Here is a 23,855-nt window from a genome sequence, read left to right on the forward strand (position 1 = left end):
CACACATATATAATCTGAAAATCACAAATTATTTTAGGAAAAAATGGCTTATTTGTGTTGCCCAGTTTTGTGGTTTTAGTTGACTGCAGGCTCAATTTAAATCCAGCAGTGTCCCTCCTTTAATTAAATGTCCCCACTATTTTCACTTCCTCTCTGTGGAAGGCTGTCTTAAAATAATATATTATTATATTATTTTGTTGCATCCTTCCGAACTGAAATCTTCTGTAATAAAAGCTGCAACCAATTAATGGATCATTTGATCTACAGAAAACTAATTGGCAACTATTCTGATAATGATTAATTCATTTTATTTGTGTCATTTTTAAAGAAAAAATAGCAAATATTTGCAGGTTTTAGCTTCTTAAATGCAAGAAATTGCTGTTTTATTTGTCATTTATGATGGTTAATAATGTATTATGTAGGAAATGAATAATAGTGTTTGGGTTTTGGAGTGTTGGTTGGTAAAAAGAAGCAATTTGGAGATGTTAATTTGAGCTCTGGGACATTTTGATGAGCATTTTCCACATTTTAATGACAATAATCTTAATAGTTGCAGCCCCACAATAGTCTCTTCCGTTTAAAACAATGCCTTTAAAATAAATCTACCTGCACAGCATGTTATTATTTATTTACTGGTCTGTAAATAGACTTTAAACCAGAACAAATGACCTACAGTGAAGCCTCAAGGTGGTGATGCACAGAATAAGAGCAAAGCAACGTTGGGCTTTTCCAACTGATGGGGCAGACACCTGGTTCCGTCCAATTTGCAATTAATTAGGCTACAGTAACTTCTGCAACAGACAAAAGCCTTTCAGCTTCAACAACACAGAAGCTAAATGTGTATGGAGAGAGAGGAAACAAGTGAAGGGAAATAAATGGGGTTGAGGAGGGAGGGGGGGAGAGGTTCTCCTTTTTATATTTTTTTGCTGCTCCTCTTTCAAACCACGGGGACAAAATGGCTGAATATTTCCGTTTCTATTGAGAATACGGACGACCGGGGGACTGGATGAAAAAGTCTTTCTCGCAGTCAATAAGGTTGTCAAACTGGTCAGCGGTAATCAGTGCTAATGATGGGTCTGGGGTCCCTGCTCGGACAAAAGGGGCCCCGCCGCTGTTTTGTAAAGGGAAGCGACCGCGGGTCCCTCTCCAAAGAAAAGCCTCCTGTGAGGGTAGTCTGGGGCACGGAAATCACAACTTCTCTCCAGCGTGTGTGCGTGCGCGCGTGCGGGTTTTTGAGCTCATGGCTTGGCCTATTAAAAGGATTTAATTACCAGTTGATTGTTGTCTGACTTGTAGTGGCCTCCTCACGGGCGCAGCACATATGCTTCAGTAATTTATTAAATATAGTTCGCTCTAACCTGTTCTTGGCATTGTGGAGAAAACCTTTCTTCTATTCATCTGGTGGGCAGACAAGTTAAGGGTTGTCGGATAAGTGAGCTTAACTTGCATATAAGTAGTGGCTCTTTCAGCGGTGGATGTGATAGGTGTTGAAGGACGGGCTGCAGCCTTGGCTATACGTCTTTATTGTTATTGAATCTGTCGACGTCGCACAGTGTGCAGACACTCTGCAGCGCGCTATAGCTTGTCAGCATAAATGACTGCACAGACATGACAGCCTGGGTATCTGTCTGCACAGCATCTGTGTCTGATTGGGTCTGATCCCTGTTACTTAGTTATATGTAATAAAGCCCTAAACATTTTAAACACGTATTTAATCACACAATTTATACCAGAATATTAAATATGTGTATTATAATATTGAGAGTAGTATAAGTCCAACCGATAGGCTAATTCATGTGAAATAAATACAAATAATAATAATAATAAAATACAATAAATTGAAAAAATAATAATAATGAATTTTACTGAATTGAAAATGTGTATTTTAGTTTATTAAATAATTAGAGAACAGCAATTTAAAATAAGATTAAATAGAAAATAAATAAAAACAAGTGTAGATTTATAAATTATTCAGATTAAATGCAGCGAGCCACGTCCACGTCCAGTGTTGGTGCATGATTAAACTGTTTATATTCTCGTAGACCTGCAAAATGCTTTTCTGAGTCCAGGGCTACAGGGCTGACTCTTTAACCAAAAGAGAGGAATTTAAAAATGTAGCTATGGGGGTGACATCAGCAGCACCTTTTATCTACAACATCCTCAAGGTCACAAATACTGTAGCAACCGTCCAACAGTCCAACTCTCCAACTCTCCAAACTTTGAGCATGAAGGCGCAGACTCTTTGCACGTCACTGCTTCTTTTGTGACATTAACAGACGCAGAAACGAACCCTCTAATGTGCTTTTTTCTTCTTCTAAATAGCAGTGTTCATGTTGTCCTCCAGCTTTAATATGTGAGATGAGAGACTTTGCAGCGTCCACCCTTTTTAAGTGGCATCTCCCAGTTTCCACCCCGTTTTGCTGATGCTCTAAACCAAATTGCTGAGCTGCAACTTTTACCACAGCAGCTCTGTGCTTTATCGCCATGCTGCTTTATCTGCCTATCTATTTATTGTGAGTTTAATTATTTGCAGTTACAGGGGGGTGATCAGCTGTTATATACAAACTGAAATGTATCCAGCTTCATGTACTCAAATGCAGTTGTATTGGTAGCTCAACATTTTACTTCTGGGGTCCACACTGCTTTTAATAATACTCACAGAAGACTAGAACATCCAGATAGTTTGCCTGAGAAACACAAGTGTGCTCAGTATTTTAACATGTCTGCAGACACCTCGTCTGGACCTGCTGCATGCAAGAATCTAAATCCTGTCACTGAACAGTAAAATTAAATTTCACAATCTGGGAGTAGAGGGTCCTCATCCAGCGGGATGTGTGTGTTTAGTCTCTGTGATGCAGGTGCAGGTCCTTCCAGTGGTGGGAGGATATTTACTTGAGCACTGCACTTGTACGTCACTTGAATATTTTAATTTCATGCAATTTTATGCTCCTACTCCTCTATATTTCTGAGGCAAATATTGTACTTTTCACACGCATTCATTTGTCAGGTTAGGCACTTTAACAAAATACAGTGACACCTGTACAGTCTGATGCAAACCACTACAGCTGCCTACTTTTATGAAGCCTGTAATGTTCAGTCTTTGATGCTGCTATAGAGTTTTTAATTTAATAATATGTCTTAGAATAAAGGTTAGTGATGTGTTGGGCTGCATTATACTCAGAAATGAAGGGGTCAGAATATTAGAAACACTTCTAAGGAGGACAAACAAATAGAAACACCTCTGCAGTCCAGCATGTCACCACCTTTAACCTTGATAGTAAACAGTTAATTTAATAGACACTTTTTCACAAAAAAAGAACATAAGGAGTGTTGTAAAGAGGGCTGCAGTATATATTGACAGGTATATCTAATGAATTCCCCCTTGAGTGTATAATCAACCAATAAATTATGATGTATTATTATTATAAATGAGGCTATATTGCAGGGTATAAAGTAGTTTAAATTAGGTTTAAATTATGTAAACTGCAGCAGTAGTAATGTCTGTACAATAATGCATCAATAATATAATATCAATTATTTTGAAAAAGGTCATTCTGCATAATAAATAGGACTTTGGTGCTTTATTTTTATAGTATTTTTTGAATGCAGGACTTTTTCTTGCATCAGAGCATTTCTACATTTTGGTGTTGTTACTTATACTTAAGTAAAAAGTCAGGCTTGCTTTGCTCCATCCCTATAATCAGCTCTATGTTTTGCATAGGGATAATAATTGCTGTTGCTTAATAATAAATAGTAATAGTGCTAATAATCAAAGTAACACTGCAGCAGTGTAGGGCTAACAGTGACACTGTCACGCCGTCACATTTGTCCCTCTCAACACGCCTCCTGAAGTGGTCGAGGTCACTCAGCGGGGGAAACTTGTCCTTTTCAGCAGGGCTTTTGTTCTCCGCCCTCTTCCCCCTTTTCAACCAAAGCACTCTCCATCCCATCCACACTCCAACTTAAAAAAAAAACAACAACTATTGCTTGTTGTTTACAAGGTTAAACCCGAACTCACTGGGTGATCTTTGGAGGGGAAAAAAACTCGCTATCAAAATAGTTTGTTCCGAGGACTAAAGAAATCATCAGTGGGGCGTTTTTCTGTCAGCTCATTGTACGAAAGTCCATGAATTTATGTCAAAATATTCATTTGAAAGCCGCTCTCTCCCCATCAGTGTTCCCCAACCTTGGAAATGCAGCTATTTCAAGGCCGTTGTGTGACCCGGCCCATGTTTTCCTTCCCATCAGAGATGTTTTCTTCTCACAGAATGGGAAACAATCTCATTTATGGTGTGCAGCAGTTTCATCTTCAGAGGACTTCACAGAGTACTGAAACATGGGAGCTGCAGAGTAGTGACGCCCCCTGGCGGCTGTGCTGCCTCACATGGATCTGCAGGAGGGAGACAGAGGTTTATCAAGCAAATGTGTGGCTCTCCTCACCATTTCTGTCCGGAACAAACTGAGATGGAGTTAGATAGTAGATGCAGGATATTGTACTCAATTTTAAGCAGACAGTTCACTCACCTGTTGGACTGTAAAATCTAAACAAACTGATTTTATTTTAAGATAACTTTAGAAATACTAAGGAAATCAGTGCAACTCCCTCCACCCATCTAAAAAAGTTTAACTACACACCGAAATAGTGGGGGGAAAATGGAATAAATAAATAGTTGAATTGTACTTATTTATTTATTTGGCGTTAATTGTTAGTTATAATTTCAGTAAATTATATTTCTGTCCATGGTTGTCTAAATGTTGCAAAATTTTCTGCACAATTCTGTCAGAGAAAATAATATTTCTTTGACATATTTTATTATTATTTTATTCTAATTTACAATTCAGAATTTTTTTTTTAACATTTTTGAAATAGCCCCAATTAAAGATGTTGACTCTAAAGAGTACTGGAAGTGATCTAAAAAAGCATCAGGTGTAGTTTGTGTGTGATAGTAAAACCTAATCTCTTTTTAAAGTCTCCAAATTTCCAGAGACAGAACTAAGGGACGTGACCTAATCCAACAGAGGACCTCTGGATTTAAGGACGCAGATTGACACAATGCATGTCCCAGGCTTAAGTTAAAATCTAAATTCAGGGAGCCATACTCCATATTAGTTAAATTTATGTTGAGTAAATTCTGCTTTATATACACTGAGCCACTGGATCAACAGTGTAACGCTGCAGGAGACTTTCAGCACCATGGACAGAGACACGGTTTCACTAATTCATCAGTAGTCTGATCCATAATTTATCAGATCAGTTTCATATCACTGACATTTTGTGGTTAAAACCTCACGTGATTCTTTTAATCTGTGCAGTAAACCCTGTCTACAGTATTGTCTGTTTAATCATTGTACAGAGTCTCTCCCGCAGCAGAGTGAAACCGCATTAACGAGTCTGGTTATTTTGGCCTCTCCTTCGTTTCTCCATAGGTCGAACAAGTTCTTTGACCTTTTTGAACATGATGAAATCCTTTAGGGATAAAAGCATATCAGACCATTGCACACTACGTGGCCAAAAGTATGCGGACACCCAAACATTACACCTGCATGTGTAGTGGCGGATCTCCCAATAGGCGACATAGGCGTCCTCCAAGGGGGCCAGCTAGAGGGTGGGGCGCCAGATTACCTTCTTACTTTCTGAGAGATGTTGTATTTGCATCTTTACTATAAAGAGACTGAGTGTGGCTCCAGGGGCGCATCCAAAGGGGCACCTCCGGTACATTTGCTGCCCCATTATTTCAACTAAATGTGCATCATGTCTCCAACCTGACACCTTTTCCTTGGAATTTTGCTCAACCTCAATAGCAGTGGTTAGTGGTGAGTCTCCCTAGTTAGGCTAGCTATGGATTCAAAATCCAGAACAGGAAATGTCTTGAGTAAAATGAGGAAATGAATAGAGTTTGGACAGATTTGTTTGACTTCAGCCAACGCTGCAACATAAAGGTACCAAATAATCACAGATATCCCACTGCAGAGTTGCCACCTTGTGGTGAAACATATTAATGAATGCTCATTTAAACCAGTTAATTTTTTATTAACATTTTATTTTTATTGTTTTACAACATTTTATGAAAAGGTGGAGAAATACAAAAACTGCACCTTTTGAAAATTTTAATCATGTCACCACTAATTAAAATCTCCAAAAGGAGCAGTTTCTGGTATGCAAACCTGTTATTGTATTTTTGTATTTGTTCTCCTGTCCAGCACCCAGTATTAATCATTTTTGGGTGTGCGTGCTGTTTTTTGAGTCTTCATAAAAACGTACAGAAAAGAAGGAAAACAAAATACAAAACAAACAAAAACAGATATACAAATAAAAAAAGGTCTAGATAGCCCTATCTCTCAAAAGCTATTCATCCCTGTGACCTGTCAGTTACTGACACTCTCATCTTGTCGTTAACATGAAAACACAGTCCATTTCTCCCATTGCTCTCGACATCGCTCCTCTTGAGTCCTCATCCTGTGGGTTAACACTTCCATATCATAGTTTTCATTCATAATTTTCAGCCATTCATCTTGTGTTGGTGCTTCTGCCTCGTACCATTTCTTCATGATGGCCTTTTTACAGGCTGCCAGCAAGATTTTCAGTAGGTATCTGTCTTCTCTTAACACAGAGCCTCCTGCCATATTGCCATGAATGGTCAATAGGCTAATTTAAACTGACAATACCTCCATTGTAAGGCGAAAATATGTTTTGCTTTTTTATTTTTTTTTTGGCCAAAAATGGCTGAATTGATAGCAGAGGTTGTTGACCTCTGACCTAACACATAACACATTAAAACAGGATTGTTGTGTAACTCATGCACATCAGAAAATTGCTGTTATTAACTGTAAATGAAGAAACCAAAGTATATCAGTATAAGATTCAACTCTCCATATTGACATAGATTTCAACTAGCTTATACTTCAACAGCGTAAACGGTGAATTCCTGAAATTTACTTGTGGTTTTTGGTCTTGGTGCCCCCAAAGATTTTCAATTGCCCCATCTGGCCACCCCTATGGAAAATTTCTGGGAGCGCCACTGTGTGTCTCAGGCCTTCTTAAAAGACTGAAATAATTGCCCCATATGTGAGGATGTATGTAATGATTCACATGCTGCTGCTGCTGCTGCACAGGCAATACCTTCAGCAGACCTCTGTGAGTTTGTCTTAACAGTCATTGATCGTCCCCATTTATTTCTGCTTTAAATCATGTGCGTGTTCAGGCTCCGAGCAGTGCTTCATACACTTCGACAGGCGAATCGATCAATCGATGCATCGCTGCTCCAACCTTGGCCCGTCTGCTTTGCTCACAGTTCCGCCGTTTGTTAGCAGATACAATGCAGACAATGTGAGGCAATTATGTGAAGTCAGCCAGCGTTCACATCATCAGGCTGCTCTGCGCACACAAAGAGGACTGATGTCAGCCAGGATCCTCCGCCTCATATTGGAGCTGTAAGTGGCCTTTGTTTTGACACGCGCTGGTGGCAAAATATGAGACGAAAATGTGATCCAGTCCCGGTGCATTGTGGGAACACGACAATCGACAAAGCAGATCATAAGATGAGGCTGTCTGCTGAAGGTCAGATGACCTGCAGCAAAGTCAAAGGCTGTGTGGATCTCACAGAGACTGCAGAGTCTTAGACCAAGAGAAAGTAGATCCTTTATTCCCTTGTATGTGTTTGAGTAGGCTTACCTTGACCTTTCAATGTTAAAATATTTATTTATGTTACTATTCTACAGCAATATGGTTGATCCAGGTTGTGGGCAAGATTATCCCACTACCCAGAGGGTAAAGGGCTGCGGGGCCCCTTTCTCCTCCTCTCCATCCCTGTCCCCAAGTTAGTTTGCAATTGCTGTATAATGCAGTATAAAGCAGTACAGCACCAGTTCAGTTTATTTGGCTATAGTGGTACAGCTGCACACTCTGCCTGTTTGATAATAAAGCCTTGACCAGATGTTGAAGTGACTTTGCTATTGGTAAGACTCAGCTAGTGATGCATTATATTTTATGAGCTGATATTTTCCATCATAATTATGTTATATTTTATAGTGAGTGCAGATTGTAGGCAGAGCATGCAAGTAAAGGGAATTATTGCAGTGAATCTTTCTCAGGTCAGTGAGTGAAGTACAGTATTCAGCCACTAGATGGAGACAGTGACCAAAGAAAGAGACTTCCTACAGAAGGCTTGTTATTTAATACAAATATGCTTTCTTATTCCTTTTTCCCCTGTGGTTCATTTACCAACACTCAAAAAACATGTTTGATTATTTATTATTACTTATGAAGGTTTTGGTTTGTTTGTTTTATTTTTAAGTGCTGTGAAATTATTTTTATGCTATTTTTTATGCTTTTCAGAATTATTTTAATCGCTATTTTTTATATTATCCGTTATTTTTTATTTCTTTTATTGCCATTTAAAAATATTATTTTTGTTAAAAAGCACTGTGACAGATATTATTGATGAAATAGTTTTGTTTGTTTGTTTGTTTTTTTTTACCAAAAACAATACAAACAGCTGCCAATATAAACATAATGTAGGCCTGCATATATAACACAAGCAGACTTTTATTATTTTATTCAGTTAAGAAAAATCAGTTTCTCACATTGTATAACAGTGTGTGGAGTGTCCTTACTTGTAGTTCTGACTTTAGACCACAAGATGGCGGACAAGATCTGTGGTAGAGAGGAAACGACTCAGCAGTACCACAGCTACAGGCTCTGGACTCTTCTGTCATACATCACTACGTCTTTGAAAAGCCTCACATAGTAAACAAAACCATAATGACTGCTTTTATTTAAAAAATAAAAGAGAAAAAAGTCACCCTGAAGACAGTAGGCTGAGAGAACAAAGTATTTGTTTTGTTTTTTTGTTTGTTTTGTGTAATTTTGGGTTCCCTCAGGCCTCCATTTAGGCTCCATTTAATGAGAGAATAGTTAACCCAGACAACAGCTATACAAGGAGCTCTTATACAAACAAACTACAGGTACACCACAAGTAAATTTATAGTGTAAATGAGCGTACAGCATTACTGAGAGGAGGGTGTGAACGTACATGTGTAAGAAAGTGTTAAGGCAGGGCAAGGGCACCAGTTGGGATTTTTAACGGTCTATATTTAAACTCTCTGGTCTCCAGTTTCTGCAGCTGTCGCCAAGTTTAAGTTCAGCACCTTGGGCCTTTCTCAGTCATGCTCCTGGGTCATAGTTATAAACCTGCCAAACTATGAGACAGAGAGGGTGAAGCAGGGACCCTCGCCTGCCCTTCATGTGGTATCTCCCGGAGCGGCAGAAAGTCCAAATAGTCCCCGTGCCACTGAACTAAATTACCTGCTTAATTATGAGCTCACCCTTACCTTACACACTACCACTGTACCAGCTTTACAGTGCTTCACACGATGCCATTTTATTCTTTATGGGAGCCTAGTTTTCCCCTTTTTATCCCCCTGAAACCTAAAACTATTTTGATAATTACTCAGCAGGGAGTGCAAACTATTTGTTTTTGTGTTGTTTATCTTGTTTTCCCCTGCCTCCTTATCATTTCTCATAGGCTCAAATAATTATTTTAGTAGACTACATACTTGCAAGCAGCCCCAAGGTTTCTCAGAGTTTGTGTTTTATTGTGACCGGCTATGACTATGTAAAATAACACAATGGATACAACCAAGACCAGTGAGTAAATCAATTACAGTTTTTAGCTCTGTCTGTGTAACTACTCAAGAGCTCAATAATATCCACAAATGCATCAGAACTGAGGGTGTACATTTATAATTCAAAACAACTTGTCTCACCAGCATTACAGGAAATGTTTCAAGGTGATATACAGTTACATACATGATGCTTGTCATTCACCTGCTCATACCAGCAGTGAAAAGTAGCAAAAAGCTTATCACTGCTGATAAAAATAATATGAAGTTACTGTAAGCAAGTCTCCTTGATTTAGCTGTTTGTGTCTATTTTAAGTCACACTGTTGTATAATGCAGTATAAGCTGCTGATCACAGTCATTTGTGTAGCAGGGGCACAATAGTCGTGATTTTGGACAGACCAGGACCATCATAGGAATATGTTTATTTAACTCTTAGTGTTTTTTTCTTCCTGTATCATGCATCCATAAGTGTATGTGCATCTGTGTCTAACCCCACCCCCACAAATTGGTGCATAAAAAATCACCAGAATGCAGGAAATTAAGTGACTCCCAAAAACATGCATGCTTGTTTTTACATCAGTTTGAATCTGTGTGCATTTGTTTGTGTTTGTGTTTTGTGGTGAACATGTGGAAAAGTGTGTTATGTGTTGGGAATTTTAAGACAATGAAACCCAACCAAGCTTGTTGTATCAACGATGATGGTTTACACTTTAAACATTCGAACTGTGCTTGAAAGCAACACAAGATGCAAACAACGATGTGAGATAATGCACCAGGGACTAAATAAGCAGCATGTAATTTCACGGTGTTTTGAGAATAATGATTTTCCTTTAAGATTAATGTCAAAAAGTGGAAAAACTCAAAGGAATACTTCACACATCTATTTCCAAACAGATGTGTAGGAGAGGGACAAGAAGAGCAAAACTAGACCTTCATCAGGCATCGGGTTTTGCCTGATGAAGGTCTAGTCACCAAAAAAAAAATCATTATTTTTGCAAGTTAGTCTTTTCCACAAAAACTGAGAATCTTAAAAGAATTTTAATTATGTAATATGTGGCTTTTTATAAATATTATTCTGTATTATGTATTATTATTCTGCTGTCCTATCAATTAAAAGGCAAAAACACCCCAAAAATAATCTTAAAAAAGGTCAGTCTTGAGGTATAAATATGTCACTAAATGATCTGCTCCGTATCTCCATGTTTCCCTAGAAGACCTCCTCTGCAGGCAGCAGCAGCCGCCTGTTTGAAGATGATGAGAAGCCTTCTTCTTTTCTACAGCGTCTTTGATGGGTGAGTGGATTTACATAAATGTTTCTCTCCAACTGTTCCAAAACGCGGCCTTCATAAAGACATTTCGGTCGTTTTGTTTGAGCCAGATGACAACTCTCTTGTGTGTGTAATTACAGCCGCCGCATATGATAAACACGTCTCCCACATGAGACAAAGATCTACTCATTTAGTGCTCCAGCCTGTAGTTTGTAAGTACTAAAGTCATTCATCACACAGACAGAGGGGTAGATAGATAGATAGATAGATAGATAGATAGATAGATTTGTACATAGATAGACTCTGTGTCTGCTAAAGTAGCGCCTACTGTCCAGTGGCAGCTCTGTGCCTAATAACAGAGCTTAGCTGGCATACCAGAGCCGGTGGCACATTGGTGTAGCGGTAACTCAGAGAGAGCCTGGTAATTACCACCGGCCGCTGACACCATGCTGCAAATGCACCAGTCAGCACTGAGAGGACCAGCAGAGCATTTCCCCCTCCCTCACGCTATGCCAGGATGCCCTGGTGATCAGCGACGGCACACAAGTTATTAAAGTTTAGACAGTGCTCTCAGAAAGAGCTCTCTTTCCTGTCTCTTTCTGCTTCATTAATACAAATCTGACTGTGGAAGAGTGGTCTCGCCTTGGACACACTCGACTGGGCCGTGAGCACTGACTGAGGAGTCATGAAGGCTTTCTCTCAGGAGAGGCCTGCTGGAAAACATACTGCAGGGCCGGAATGGGAAGTTTATTTTGCTTGGTGCATGAATATCTGTGGGATGTGGGGCTCTGTGCACAGAGGGCTGCAGGAGCACTCCAGTTTCATCACTGCAGCACCCTCCTCCTCTTTCACTGTCTGAGGAAATAATTTCAGCTCATCCCCCCACTGAATAATTCCTAATTCCTCACTCATCTTAATTTCATGGCTTCTCTTCTCCCCTTTCCCTCCCTGTTCTTCTATCATCTGCAGGCTAAAATAGGCCCGGCAGCAGCAGCAGCTTTTCTCTGGGCCTTTTGTCCCTGCTCAGGGAGACGTTTGGCACACAGAGGATCGTGTTACAACTTTCATTTCCTGAATATTTTTCTTTTTTTTTTTTTCCTCTCTTCTGCATGGAAACCAAGAAGGGTATTTTATCCTCCTGCTCTGCAGCATGAAGATGAAGGTCGAGGGGGAGCGAGAAGCCAGCTCAGATTCAGGCTGCTGTCACTCCAACATCGACAAACAAATAAAGTACAAACTGCACATAGCTGCAGGGTCCTGGTGGAGGGTAGCTGTGGTGTGGTTTTGGGCACAGTGGGGGTGTGGATCGTGTGTGTGAAGTAAGGGGGGGCTTGGTTACTTGAGCTATTTGTGAGCCCCAGGATAGGTGAGGTGATGCCTCTTGGGAGTGTGAGGTATATTTCATTATCCCATATCCCATACCACTTCCTCTTGTTGTGTCTGCCACCCCAGCCCCTCCCCAAAAGCCCCTCGAGCCTGGAGCAGAGATGTGTCTGTGTTTAGACTCGTGGATCTTTCTTGGCTGGATATAGAAGCAGAACAACAAGCAGTGTAGTGGTAACAGCCTGCAGAATTATCAATTATTAATCCTATTGTGAAATAAAGCCCATAATATGATACCAAACCCAGTCATTATGGCTCTAGTTATGTCTGGCTCCTTAAAAGAAGCCATCAAGGCTGTTTTATGTCCGGTGCCAACATAATAAATCTCCAGATACAGTAGGACACATGTCCAAGGCGGCAAGAGAAACTGTATTATAACTGAGTCGTATTTTTGAGGAACTAAATTTCATGTATTATATTTTGAATACAGTAAATTTACTTTAAAGATTCAGGCTGGTGTTATTGCATATTTTCCTTCCTGTCTGTGACTGTCGGCCTCGAGCTCATTGGTTCCTCCTGAAAACATAAAACTTTGTTTAAAAAGAAAAAAAAGAACTTGCAAATATACAGTTTCATTTTTAAAAAAGGCGTAGTAATTTCCTGAAACACCTGGGCACTGTAGCTTTTATCAAATGCTACACAAACAGAAGTAAATAGTGCATTTGTTAGGGACTACTTTCTGTTGTGGATGAGTCAGTGGGAATTAAATCCATCTGAATGGTGTATGTGGGACTGACGCAAAATAAACTGCAGTGCTCTTGTTCATGGTGATAAAGAAACATGTCACCCACTGATGTTTTTTAATAGTTTTTGGACAATAATTTAGATCTATGGCTCTAAATATCAGCTACATCAGGCTTCATTGTTCTTATCAGTTAATTATTGTTTTTAGCCTTTTCATGGGATTTGTTGACAATATATAAAATCACCAGACTTCTCCTCTAAGTTAAAAAGAGTATCGTGTTTTTATTTTGTTTTGGCCCTTTAAAATTCCATGTGAAACTCTCTAATTTGAAACTCAACCTCTAAAAACGACAAGAGATTAAATTAAACATCGACCTCTTTTCTAGAATGTAAAGCAGTGAGTAAATTTTATATTTAACTTTACGTTTTACACCTGTGCCCTTATTTCCACCTGTGTTAAATAAATTATCAACACTTTAATTTATGTAGGACACTGTAGCACTCTGTTTAGAACTGTCTCTGCCCCCTGCTTTAAAGTATACACCTCCTGCCACTATAAATAGGATACTCACAGAGCACCTAATGTGTAGTAATCCGCAGCTGAAAATAGTCCCAAACAAATGCACTATTTAATGAGGAAAAAAATAGGGAGTGCTGCACTGGGTTACACTATGTAGTTAGTTGTAAGAAAAAGGTGCTCCTTAAGGATGGGGCAAATAGTCACGTCAAGATAAAAAACAATGACTGGCCAGCTCACTCAGTGTAACAGACCGAAAATGCATCCGAGGCACTCTGACCGTACTTGAATCCTTTATTGATACATGGATAGACCTACGCATTTCAACTAGAGAAATCATCAGGGTGTGTCACACACCCATGTTGGTTTATCCATGTATTAATAAAGGATTTTAAACTATAGCCAGAGTGCCAAAGATGCATTTTTAGACTGCCTGCCTGTACCATGGACTTTTACACTGAGTGAGCTGGCCAGTCGCTGTTTTTTATCTTTAAATGCACCATTTACTCTTGTTCAGTAACATTTGCCAAAAAACACAGTCACCAGCTGTTTAGAGTATTATAAAGGCTTTTTTCTAAAATGAAACTACATATTTGTGACCCATTTTTAAAGGAGCTGTATGCAACATTCAGAACATTAGTATAGCAGCAGATCACTATTTGCTATGTAAAGATATAGTGGAGTAATGGCGTCCTGAGTACAGAATGAAGTCACACCGCCTCTGTGTGTGCTGTAACCTGAGCTTCTCTGTTGTGTGTTGTGGTAGACAGTCTGGCTACGCATGTATGTTAGGCCTTGTTTCCACCAAGCAATCCGGTTCAGTTTAGTTCAGTTCATTACACTTTCAAATGGTTATTTTTGCATTTCCAGTTGTGGAAACATAACCATCACCCCTCTGTTGAAGTACCTCGTTGCAGCGATATACTGGATTTAAGGTATATCGTGATATAAAAAGTTGACAGTTATCACACTGTATATATTTGCTCATCTACAATATTGTAAAAAAAATGCAACTGGACGTTGAATCTCATCTTTATTTTAGTTATTTTCAAAGGGTAGACTTTTTACACAAACTTTAATTGACAAAATGGTTTTAATTATAGTAATAAAATGTTTGTTCAATCAAAAATAACCCTTCCATTTCATTCCTTTAAGGGTCATTCTGATTGATAATATTATAAATTCTGTCATACCGTGATACAGTGAAACTGCAATAGTTTCTGAGATGGTTATCGTGCAGTGAAAATCTCATACTGTTGCAACCCTTTACCTAGCACACTGATCCATACTAAAGGGTGGAGCTACAAACACTGTGGTTCATTTACTGGTCAATAGAGAATCAACATTCTTGCTCGGTCTGCAGTGGACTGTAACCACTGTTCCACTGTAGAGCACAGTCTCACTCCGAAGTTGTCGAAATCCAGCACTTTCGCAGTAACTTGCGGCGTCAGATACTGACGAAGAAGGCCTCCTTTAATGTCGGCATGATACATGGCCGATTGCTGTTATGGGTTAACAAACACCGACTTTCACCCAAGAGAGGGTGTTCATGTCCCGTAAGATTCTATAGGCAAACCCTGTTCTTTTTTCCTAAACCTAACCACTTCCTTTTTTTGCCTAAACCCAACCGTGTGTGTTTGTTGTTGAAGAGAAAAAAAAGGCAAATTGCAGTATTGTACTGATGTAGTGTGTTTATTTTGATAGAGACTCTATGTAAATGTTAATATTCCTGTGAAAACTGAAGTGTATCTTGAAGGAAGAGAACTTGACACGGTGTCCCAGAACATCAACAACCAACGCACCCAGGGTACCTTGCACGTCGCACGTGGACATGGAAAGTCCATGATCAAAACGTCAATATGTGACGAGGTCGGAGTGAGAATGTGTTGGTTCCTACAGTGGGAAGTTTACATACATTAGTCAACTGGCCAGCTTATCGCCACTGCTCTGCATTGCGCTCATATGGCGGTTACCGCAGACATCAGGACAGAGTCATCATGGAAGCCTAGCGCCCACCCTCCTGTTTCCCCTGGTTAACACTGTTACCTCTGTCAGCACTGTTGTCATTGTTAACATGCTGTTAGCACAGTTATCTGCTAGCTGCCGGCTCAGCTACCTCTATGTTGAGAGCTGTGTGCAGAAAACCTCTGAATCATAGATGTGCTCTGAATGTCGTTAAGAGCTCCATTAAATAAACTCTCAGTTTATGTAGGACTTTGTAGCACTCACTTTTCCCACTTTTCCTTTCTCCTGAAACAAATGTGTATTAATCCGCAGCTGAAAACAGTCCCCAATAAATGCACTATTTATTCCTGTTTGATTTGCTAAAAACTACAGTGACCAGCTGTTTAGGGAACTTATAGAGCCTTTTTTAAACACACCATATATTCATAACACTTTTTAAGAGATGTACATCTTCAGTAGAGGAAAAAGCAGCTGCCAATAGAATGACATCAACTTTAATCTTCAAATATTGCACAGTGAGATTAAATGACTACCACTTCTCTAAAATGTAAATCACTGACCTTTCCTTTGTGGACATTTTATTTACTTTTTGTTTTTCCTGGATTGGATATTTTTACACCTGTACTTTTATTTCCACTTACGTATGATATTAAACTAGTAATAATTTTACTTATATTGGATATTCCTGCTACCCTGCAGCTTCTGCCCCCTAATTTAATGTGTCTTTCTCTCACTTCAGTCTTTTCTTTGTCTCTCCCACAGTTCATTATGATTTAGTGCTGGATTTGCTTTGAGAGGCTGAAACTAACTAAGAAAATCTGTTTAGTCCTCACAAAAGTATCCCCCCAAAAACATCCCAGACTGAAGTCACTTTCCTGATCAAACATATGAGACTAATGCCACTATCATCTTTCCCTCCAAGCTCCAAAAATATACATATCTGATTCTCAGCAACCAGAGCTGGGTTTTGTCTCTGGCAGAGTTTGTTATATGAGACTCTGCCTTCTGGCCACAATTTTTTTTTTTTTTATACAAGTCCTCGTTCGTAGACATTACACACACGTCTTATCTTGTCTTTTGTCTTTTCCTCTTGTAACGGATTAGAAAATTTCCCCCCTTTCATCAAGTAATGTATATGATGCTGTCCTACAGTTGACACACAACATGCTATTTAACACCCTAATAGGTGAGGATCATCTGCGGAGTCTCCTCCTCCCTGTGTCTGAACCCTGGGTCATACATCACTCATCTGTCTGGGAGAAAGAGATAAATGTTTCTTTCAGCTCTGTCACATAGGAGCTTCCTGTTGGACGAAAAAAGGCTTCCTACGCTTGTGAGTGGAAGCTGTGTTTGGCTCGCAGCTCCTACATCAGTATAATTAACTTTTTTTTTTTTTTTTTTAGGCCGAGCAGCAAAAACCCTCTGATCTCTGTACGCTTATGTCAGAGAAATATAGCAGACGCCTGCCACTGCCATGTAGAAAATGTTTAATCAGTTTTAGTTCCTCAGATACACATAAGTCTGGTACACGTGAGGGTGCCCACACACACACACACACACACACACACTGCATCTGCCTCTGGGTACGTCCAGGCAGGAACATTGTCAGATCCATGCATCATTGGTAAGAAAATCTCTCCACCACCCCCGCCCCTCTGAGGCAGACCTGAAAAGATCCTTTTGTCCCTCATCACCCGCCTAGCCCCCGCTCCCTTCTCTCACCCATCTCCCCCCTCTCTCTGACACACACCCCTCATACAGCCTGTGGTTATGGATACCTGGGACTGTCTCACACCCGGCTCCCGTGTGGGGTAAAGCTACCTGCAGGCACCAGACCATGGCAAGGCAACCAAAAGTTCCTCAGCTTTGGAGTTTGCTCTTATAAGAGATGCTCACTGACTGTGATGCCAGAGAAAACATTAAGCCAGCTGAGGCAGACGGCGCAGGCTCATGCAGGCTACTCTCCATGTTTATTTGCACACGTCAGGGCCCTTCCTGCTGTTGATTTAGAGCCACTGCCACTTACGCCTATGAGAAATGAAATGCCCTTTTGATGACTCGTACTCTGTTTGCCATCAGCAGCTGTTGTTGCTGGCACCGGCACGCCGCAGGCTGACGTTACCTCCAGCTTTTGTCATCCAGTCTATAGGCTGGAGCACGCCTACCACTTGCACTTGTTGCGTGGCCGATGAGGGGAAGACACAGTGGCTGATACAGCAGATAGATTTATGGCTGCAAACGTCGTCCCTCCGGTTTCGGAAGCAAGGGATTGGAGCGTGATTAAAAGCACTGTCAGAGTTTCCGTGTTGGATTGATTTTAGTCTCTTGCACATCCTGAAGGTGACTCTGATAGCCTCCCTCTGTCATGTGGCACAGAGCCTGTTTAATCCTTGCTGTGTCTGTACCCTGCCGGACATGTTGTCATTAGATTAACAGGTATGAGGAGTCACTTTGGTGGCTTTGTGATCACCTGTTTGCTAATTTGTGAATATTTAGCCGCACTGTGTGCCAAGGACATGTGCTGTGGTCAGAATTATATATGATCTGTGGGACCTCTGCTCCCTAGTGACCTACTGAATGTGACACATGGGCTTTACTGTGAAATACACTCAGGTGCGGGCTATAATAATAAACATTTTATCTTCAAATTCCAGCTGGGTGATGTGAAGACAATCGAATATCACAATATATTTGATCAAATACCTTCGATACGATACTGTAGGGTTGACTACTGGTGCTGCCACAAAATGACATTTTTGATAAATAATCCTCAGTTATATGGATAAAGGCAAATATTAGAGCAGCTACAACAGTCTGGTAAGGTTAGAAAATTCCATTACTTTACTGTAATGCAGCCTTTTAAACCACAAGAAGACAACACTTATTATGATATTCAAAATCTAAGATGATAGTCTCATATCATGACATTTATATGATACCAGTACATTGCCCAGCTCTACTTAAAATACTATTACACACACGTTAAACCATTTGTATTTTCAATAAGTCACATTGTCTATTGAAAAATGTCCCTTAATTTGCTCTTTTAAGTTGGTATTTCAAAAATAGGTCATATAATCTACTTTATCTGCTTGATAAAGTAAAGTAAAATATCAATTATCATCCACATCTATTGTTTTTTTAATCAGCATTTTGATGTTAAACTCCTCATATTTTCAGCTTTAAGTTAAACAGCTGGATGCTGGATGCTTTTGTCCTCCAGGCTCTTACTATGAGAGAAAGCTCATATCTGAACACACTGTTTTCTGCTTCAGTCAGAAAAGTGTGTTTTCTTTTCACTTGAGAGATTTCTGTTTTTGTCTCTGGTTTAAAGTGGCTCACATGGAAAAAAGTGATGTCACACATTTCATTGCACCAATCAGGATTTAGCAGCATTTAAACCAAAATCCAATGAAAGTTTGGGGGATTGTTTGTTAGGGCTGGCAGGCTGCTGTCAATCAAATCTGATCAATCCACTCCCACACAGTCCAGATAAAGCAAACGAGCTGAGTTTCTGAGTGTTAAATAATACACAACTGCGTTTTTACTGACTTTAACTTTGACTTGTGCTTATTTAGTTATAAAGACATAGATAAATAAATAATAGAAAGAGATATAAATACAGAAATGTGATTAAAACCAGGTTTTTAGGGGCTGCAGGGTATTTGTAAGATACTTGAGTGTTTCCATTTTATGCTTCCTTACATTTCCACTCTGCTACATTTACTTACTAACAATTGCTTTCAACACCATGTGCAGTATTACTTTTCTATTGTATTTTAGTTAACTTATTTTTCTAAATTTAACCTACTTTTATTGTTAATCTATAGGCACTTGTGTTTGCCTCACTAATACACTTTACATTTATTATTCCTCTTTTTCTGTTCTTATGTTGGTGTAATTTTGGAGCAGTCTCTGGCACAAGAATTTCCAATATCATATCTTATTTTGTGGGGAAATATAACTTTTTACCACATTTATCTGACAGATTCAAATTAAAGCATTGCATTACTGCAAAAAATATGATACACTGTCATAGATTAAACGACCAAACAACACACAAAGCTTTGCATCTATCTGTATGACAATCTAATAGTACTATAATATAATAAGGGATTGACAGGGGCTTTTTGTGTTTTACTGTAAGTACATTTTGCTGCTACTATTTTAGGTGATATTTTGGATGCAGGACTTTAACACAATATGTGGCATTGCTAATAAATGATCTGAACACTTCTTCCACCACTGACTCTCCCATATTAAAAATGTAAGAAAAAGAAACACTGACCACAAAGCCAGATGATGGAAGGTCTGCTGAGGACATCCAGACAGACACATCACTCAAACACAACCATATGGATCTCTGTAGGTGATAGATGGGGGAGCACAGCCCTGGTGTTTTTAGTAGACCTGAGGGGGTTCAGAGAAAAAGAGAGGAAAGAAGGAGAGAGAAAGAGAGAGAGAGAGAGAGAGAAGGAGGCCTCTGGGATGCAGAATACCTCAAGGTCCCTCCACTGAAGCCGGGGCGTTTGCAGCCCCTGCAGCCCTGCAATCTTCGCAATCAGGCAGTAATGCTAGCAGCGACTGTTTCAGATTATGCTCAGGAAATCCTCTGTGCTCTCTGCTCAAAACAATTTACCCTGACATGAGCCCAAAGAAGAGCGTAGGGGGTGGGGGACATGAGAGCTGTCCTCACCAGATTCCTGCTCTCAGGCTACCATATTCTCATATTCTCCCTTACAAATAATCTCTGTATTTATTATTAGTAGTAGAAGTGGCATCACATTGTTGTTTGTTATGGAAATTATAATAAGGCTGGGAGTGTCTCCTTATGCTCCTATTGCATTTTTGCAATTACATGACTATAAACTCTATAATTTGTTATCTTTATAGGGCATTTATTTTGATTTCATATGTCTTTTTCTCCTATGGGATGGTTGCCATTTTTGTGTCAGTGCATCCAGAGCTGGTGTGGCTATAAAGGTTGAGTGGTGGCTCTTTCCCATGGCCCGGAACCGACAGAGCAAACTCTCGGAGAGAGCAAAGAAAACACGGCAACAAAAAGCCAATGATCCGCAGCACTCGGGCTAAAAATGACGAAAATAGAAAAAGCAGAAGAAGAAGAAGAAGAAGAAGAAGAAGAAAAACCTCCTCCTTGAGCCAAACATGTATTACGGAGCAGACATGATAATCAAAGGAACCAAAACTGGCTGATGTGTACACAGCAGCCTCCTGACAGACAGCTGCTCATGTTGACTCACATTTGTATAATTAAATTTCCCTTTATGACTCTGTGTTTGAGTTCTGTGTTTTGAATTACCATTATTATTGTTAAAAACCAAAGAACCGGTGGAGCAGGCTTTAATCTTTAACACAAAGTGACTCATATGGATTCATATCCCAGCAGACTGCCTGCTTGGCATCTTGTACTTTAAACATTTTAACGCTATAAGCAGCAAGCAAAAGTATCATGAAGTAGCTCAACAAAAAATAAAATTAATAATAAGCAAATGCGTTTTTTTTTCTTCCAATTTATGGCAAATTTTCGAGTCCCGATTGCACACGTTTGAGGCCCAGATTTTATCATACCTTTTATATCTATTTTTTGTCCATCTAAATACACAAATAACACAGAGACAAATGCATTACTTTTGTTTTATTGGAAACTAATTACCATGACTCTAATGAAAACCTCTTAGTTTCCATCGCAGGATTTTGCTATAATTCTTTTATCTCAACAAAATATCATAAATTAAGCAAATGGGCAGTCCAGTTAAGTGTTTCGTTGAGTTAAGAGTTTCCTGTTTGTGTGTGTGTTCCTGTGCAGGAGGCGAGAAAAAGCTCCTGTCAGTGGGGATATACAGGTTAAGCGCATAAAAGGAATTTTGTTCTAACCCAAATTTAACGACAGACAAGTCAGTCTATATCATAAGGTAGGCTACTATAGTGTTATTTCATACATGTACTCAATCTGATTATCAGTCTTCTTTTTTTCTTGTTGTTGTAAAATAGAATAATCTGGCAGCCTCTTTAAGAGCCCAAATCCACAAGACTGGAGGTTAGAGGTCCCAACAAGGAGTCCTGCAGTTGGTGCGGGTGTCCGTGCATGCTGTGCACCGGCTGTGGGGGCCCCAGGCCGGACATAGGGTAAGCGGAGGCCCCGGGGTGGTTCATGTTGCCCTGGAGCAAAAGCGCTGAGTTCTGGTCGGGGCTCTGGGGTGGAGAAAACTCGTCCTCCGAGCTGGACATGAGAGACTTTCCTCCGTCCAGCGGGGACAGCTGGTTCTGTTTGTTGCCGCCTGCGTTGCTGTTTTCACTGTTCTCTCTGGAAATGACAACAAGAGGGGAATGAGAGAAAATACGCACATTTTTCGGGAGATTGCAGGATAAATCCGTGTGTTGGCATGGCAGCATGAAAGGCAGCCATAATTATTTTCGCAGCAACACCAAAAATATACCAGGCCAAGGCCTTAACGAAAAACTAATCAGGGAGCTTTGGTTATTTCTCTTTAATTTTATATAAAATGTTTTACTTCTTTCTTATATTGAATACTGTTTACTGATAATTTAATACACTCTTTAAACCACGTGTTATGTTGGCAGCTTTACTCCCAGTTTAACCTTTAACACAAAAAAGTTCTTCAAAAAAATGGCTATTTTGCTTTTATTTTTTTAAATTCCAGCATTATTAAATGCCACAATATCTTCTTATCTGCAGCGGATATTTTTTTAAGATTGCATGCAGTTTATGTTATAATTCAGTCCAGAAAAACGAGCATCATTTATCAACAACACGCTTCTGTTTACCCTCCATCACTGTTATCAGGACGTGTCTGATTCATATCCAAAATGGAAGAAAATAAGTTCAAACTTCTGCTTGAATTAAAAATGATTTCTTGCAGAGAAACATTTCTATTTATGTTCCAACTTTGCCTCTTTCTTGCAGCATAAATATGAACTGCACTGTCTCACACTTTGGGTGCTTGTAGCCACATTATGGGAATATTTCATTCCAACACAAACTTTATTTTGCGCCTAAAACATGCACAAAATAGTAAATGTCTTTGCGTATAAATAACAGGCAGCACTGAGGTTGTGTCAGTCATCACACGTACCTTTCCTTCGCCTCTGCGGCTCTGTCTCGTTGCCGTCTGTTTTTGAACCAGTTGCTGACCTGCGTGGTGGTCAGTCCTGTGGCCTCGGCCAGCTCTCTCTTTTCCCGCGGGGACGGATAGGGGTTGTGCGTGTACCACTCTCTCAGGACGCCCCTGGACTTCTCCTTAAAGCAGTAGCTGGTCTCCTCGCCGTCCCATATCGTGCGGGGCAGCGGGAATTTCCTCCTCACCCTGTACTTCCCTACAGCCCCGAGCGGCCGGCCGCGCAGCTTCTCCGCCTCCACGTAGTGCGCCTTCAGCCACAGCTGCTGCAGCTTCGGGTGGTTGTGCGGAGAAAACTGGTGGCTTTCCAAGATCTTGTAAAGCTCTCTGAAGTTCCCCCGGTGAAAGGCCACCACCGCCTTGGCTTTGAGGACGCTCTCGTTCTTATGGAGGTGATCACATGCGGGTAGAGACCACAGGAAGCGGCCGAGCCTCTCCAGGTTCCCTCCCTGCTGCAGCACTTCGCAAACGCACGCCACTTGCTCCTGCGTAAACCCGAATGACGGCAATATAGACATGATGTCCGAGCTCGCCCCTCCGCCCAAAACGTTGGTATCCAAGATGATGGCTGTCGTTTATTTGCTGTGTGTATAGTGTCTTGTCTCGATGCAATCCAGCGCAATCCTTCCACGCAGCACAGGCCTATAGGCTATCCACTCCACTCCAGCCCCTGATGCGCGCAGCAGATTGGGATGTTGATTGTTGGGACAATTTGTTCCTGTTGGAGATATGTCAGACTTAAAGGGAGCCTGTGCGTTTCGGTGATTGGCTCTCCCTCTGCCCTGCACCGTGTACAGCAGAGCAGGACTGAGTTTGCAGCTCCGTTTCCTCCCCAGAGGCAGTGCGTCAGGGGCTGAAATAGGAGCGCTCCCACCTCCCGCCCCCACAGTCCCTCTCCCGCTGCAGCTGAGGGAGCAGAGCAGCACCTAAACACTAATCAATTATTACAGACCTCTTAAAAAAGCCTTATTAACATGTAGTGAATATACATCTTCTGTGATGGTAACGACTGTATGGGCTTCCCACGTGGCTCAAACCGCACACTGCATCTCCATACTTTATCAGTAATCACAGTCAGTGGAGGGTGAAGCCACAAAAACACAAAGCTTTTTATCTGTGCAGGAGGGTTTATCCACTTCTAAAGACTGAAACACACTTAAAACAGCTCACATAACCACCTTATGATAGCACAGAAAATTTCCATTAAAAAAAAAACACGTAATTTTTTTATTTTAATTGATATTTTGGTCTTTTTTGTG

At 40.3% G+C, this 23,855-nt stretch overlaps 1 protein-coding gene across 1 annotated transcript; it reads right to left on the bottom strand.

The window, feature by feature from the left end:
• Nucleotides 1-21,082: 21,082 nt before the first annotated feature.
• Nucleotides 21,083-23,389, bottom strand: LOC117267641 (homeobox protein six1b). Its single transcript, XM_033643662.2, has 2 exons — nt 22,555-23,389; nt 21,083-21,764 (listed from the first exon to the last, which is right to left on the bottom strand). Exons 1-2 carry the CDS (start codon nt 23,112-23,114, stop codon nt 21,470-21,472), a joined length of 855 nt encoding a protein of 284 aa, XP_033499553.1. The 5' UTR covers nt 23,115-23,389; the 3' UTR covers nt 21,083-21,469.
• Nucleotides 23,390-23,855: the final 466 nt, after the last annotated feature.

Source organism: Epinephelus lanceolatus, chromosome 15 (assembly GCF_041903045.1).
Source record: "Epinephelus lanceolatus isolate andai-2023 chromosome 15, ASM4190304v1, whole genome shotgun sequence".
NCBI classification, from domain to species: domain Eukaryota; kingdom Metazoa; phylum Chordata; class Actinopteri; order Perciformes; family Serranidae; genus Epinephelus; species Epinephelus lanceolatus.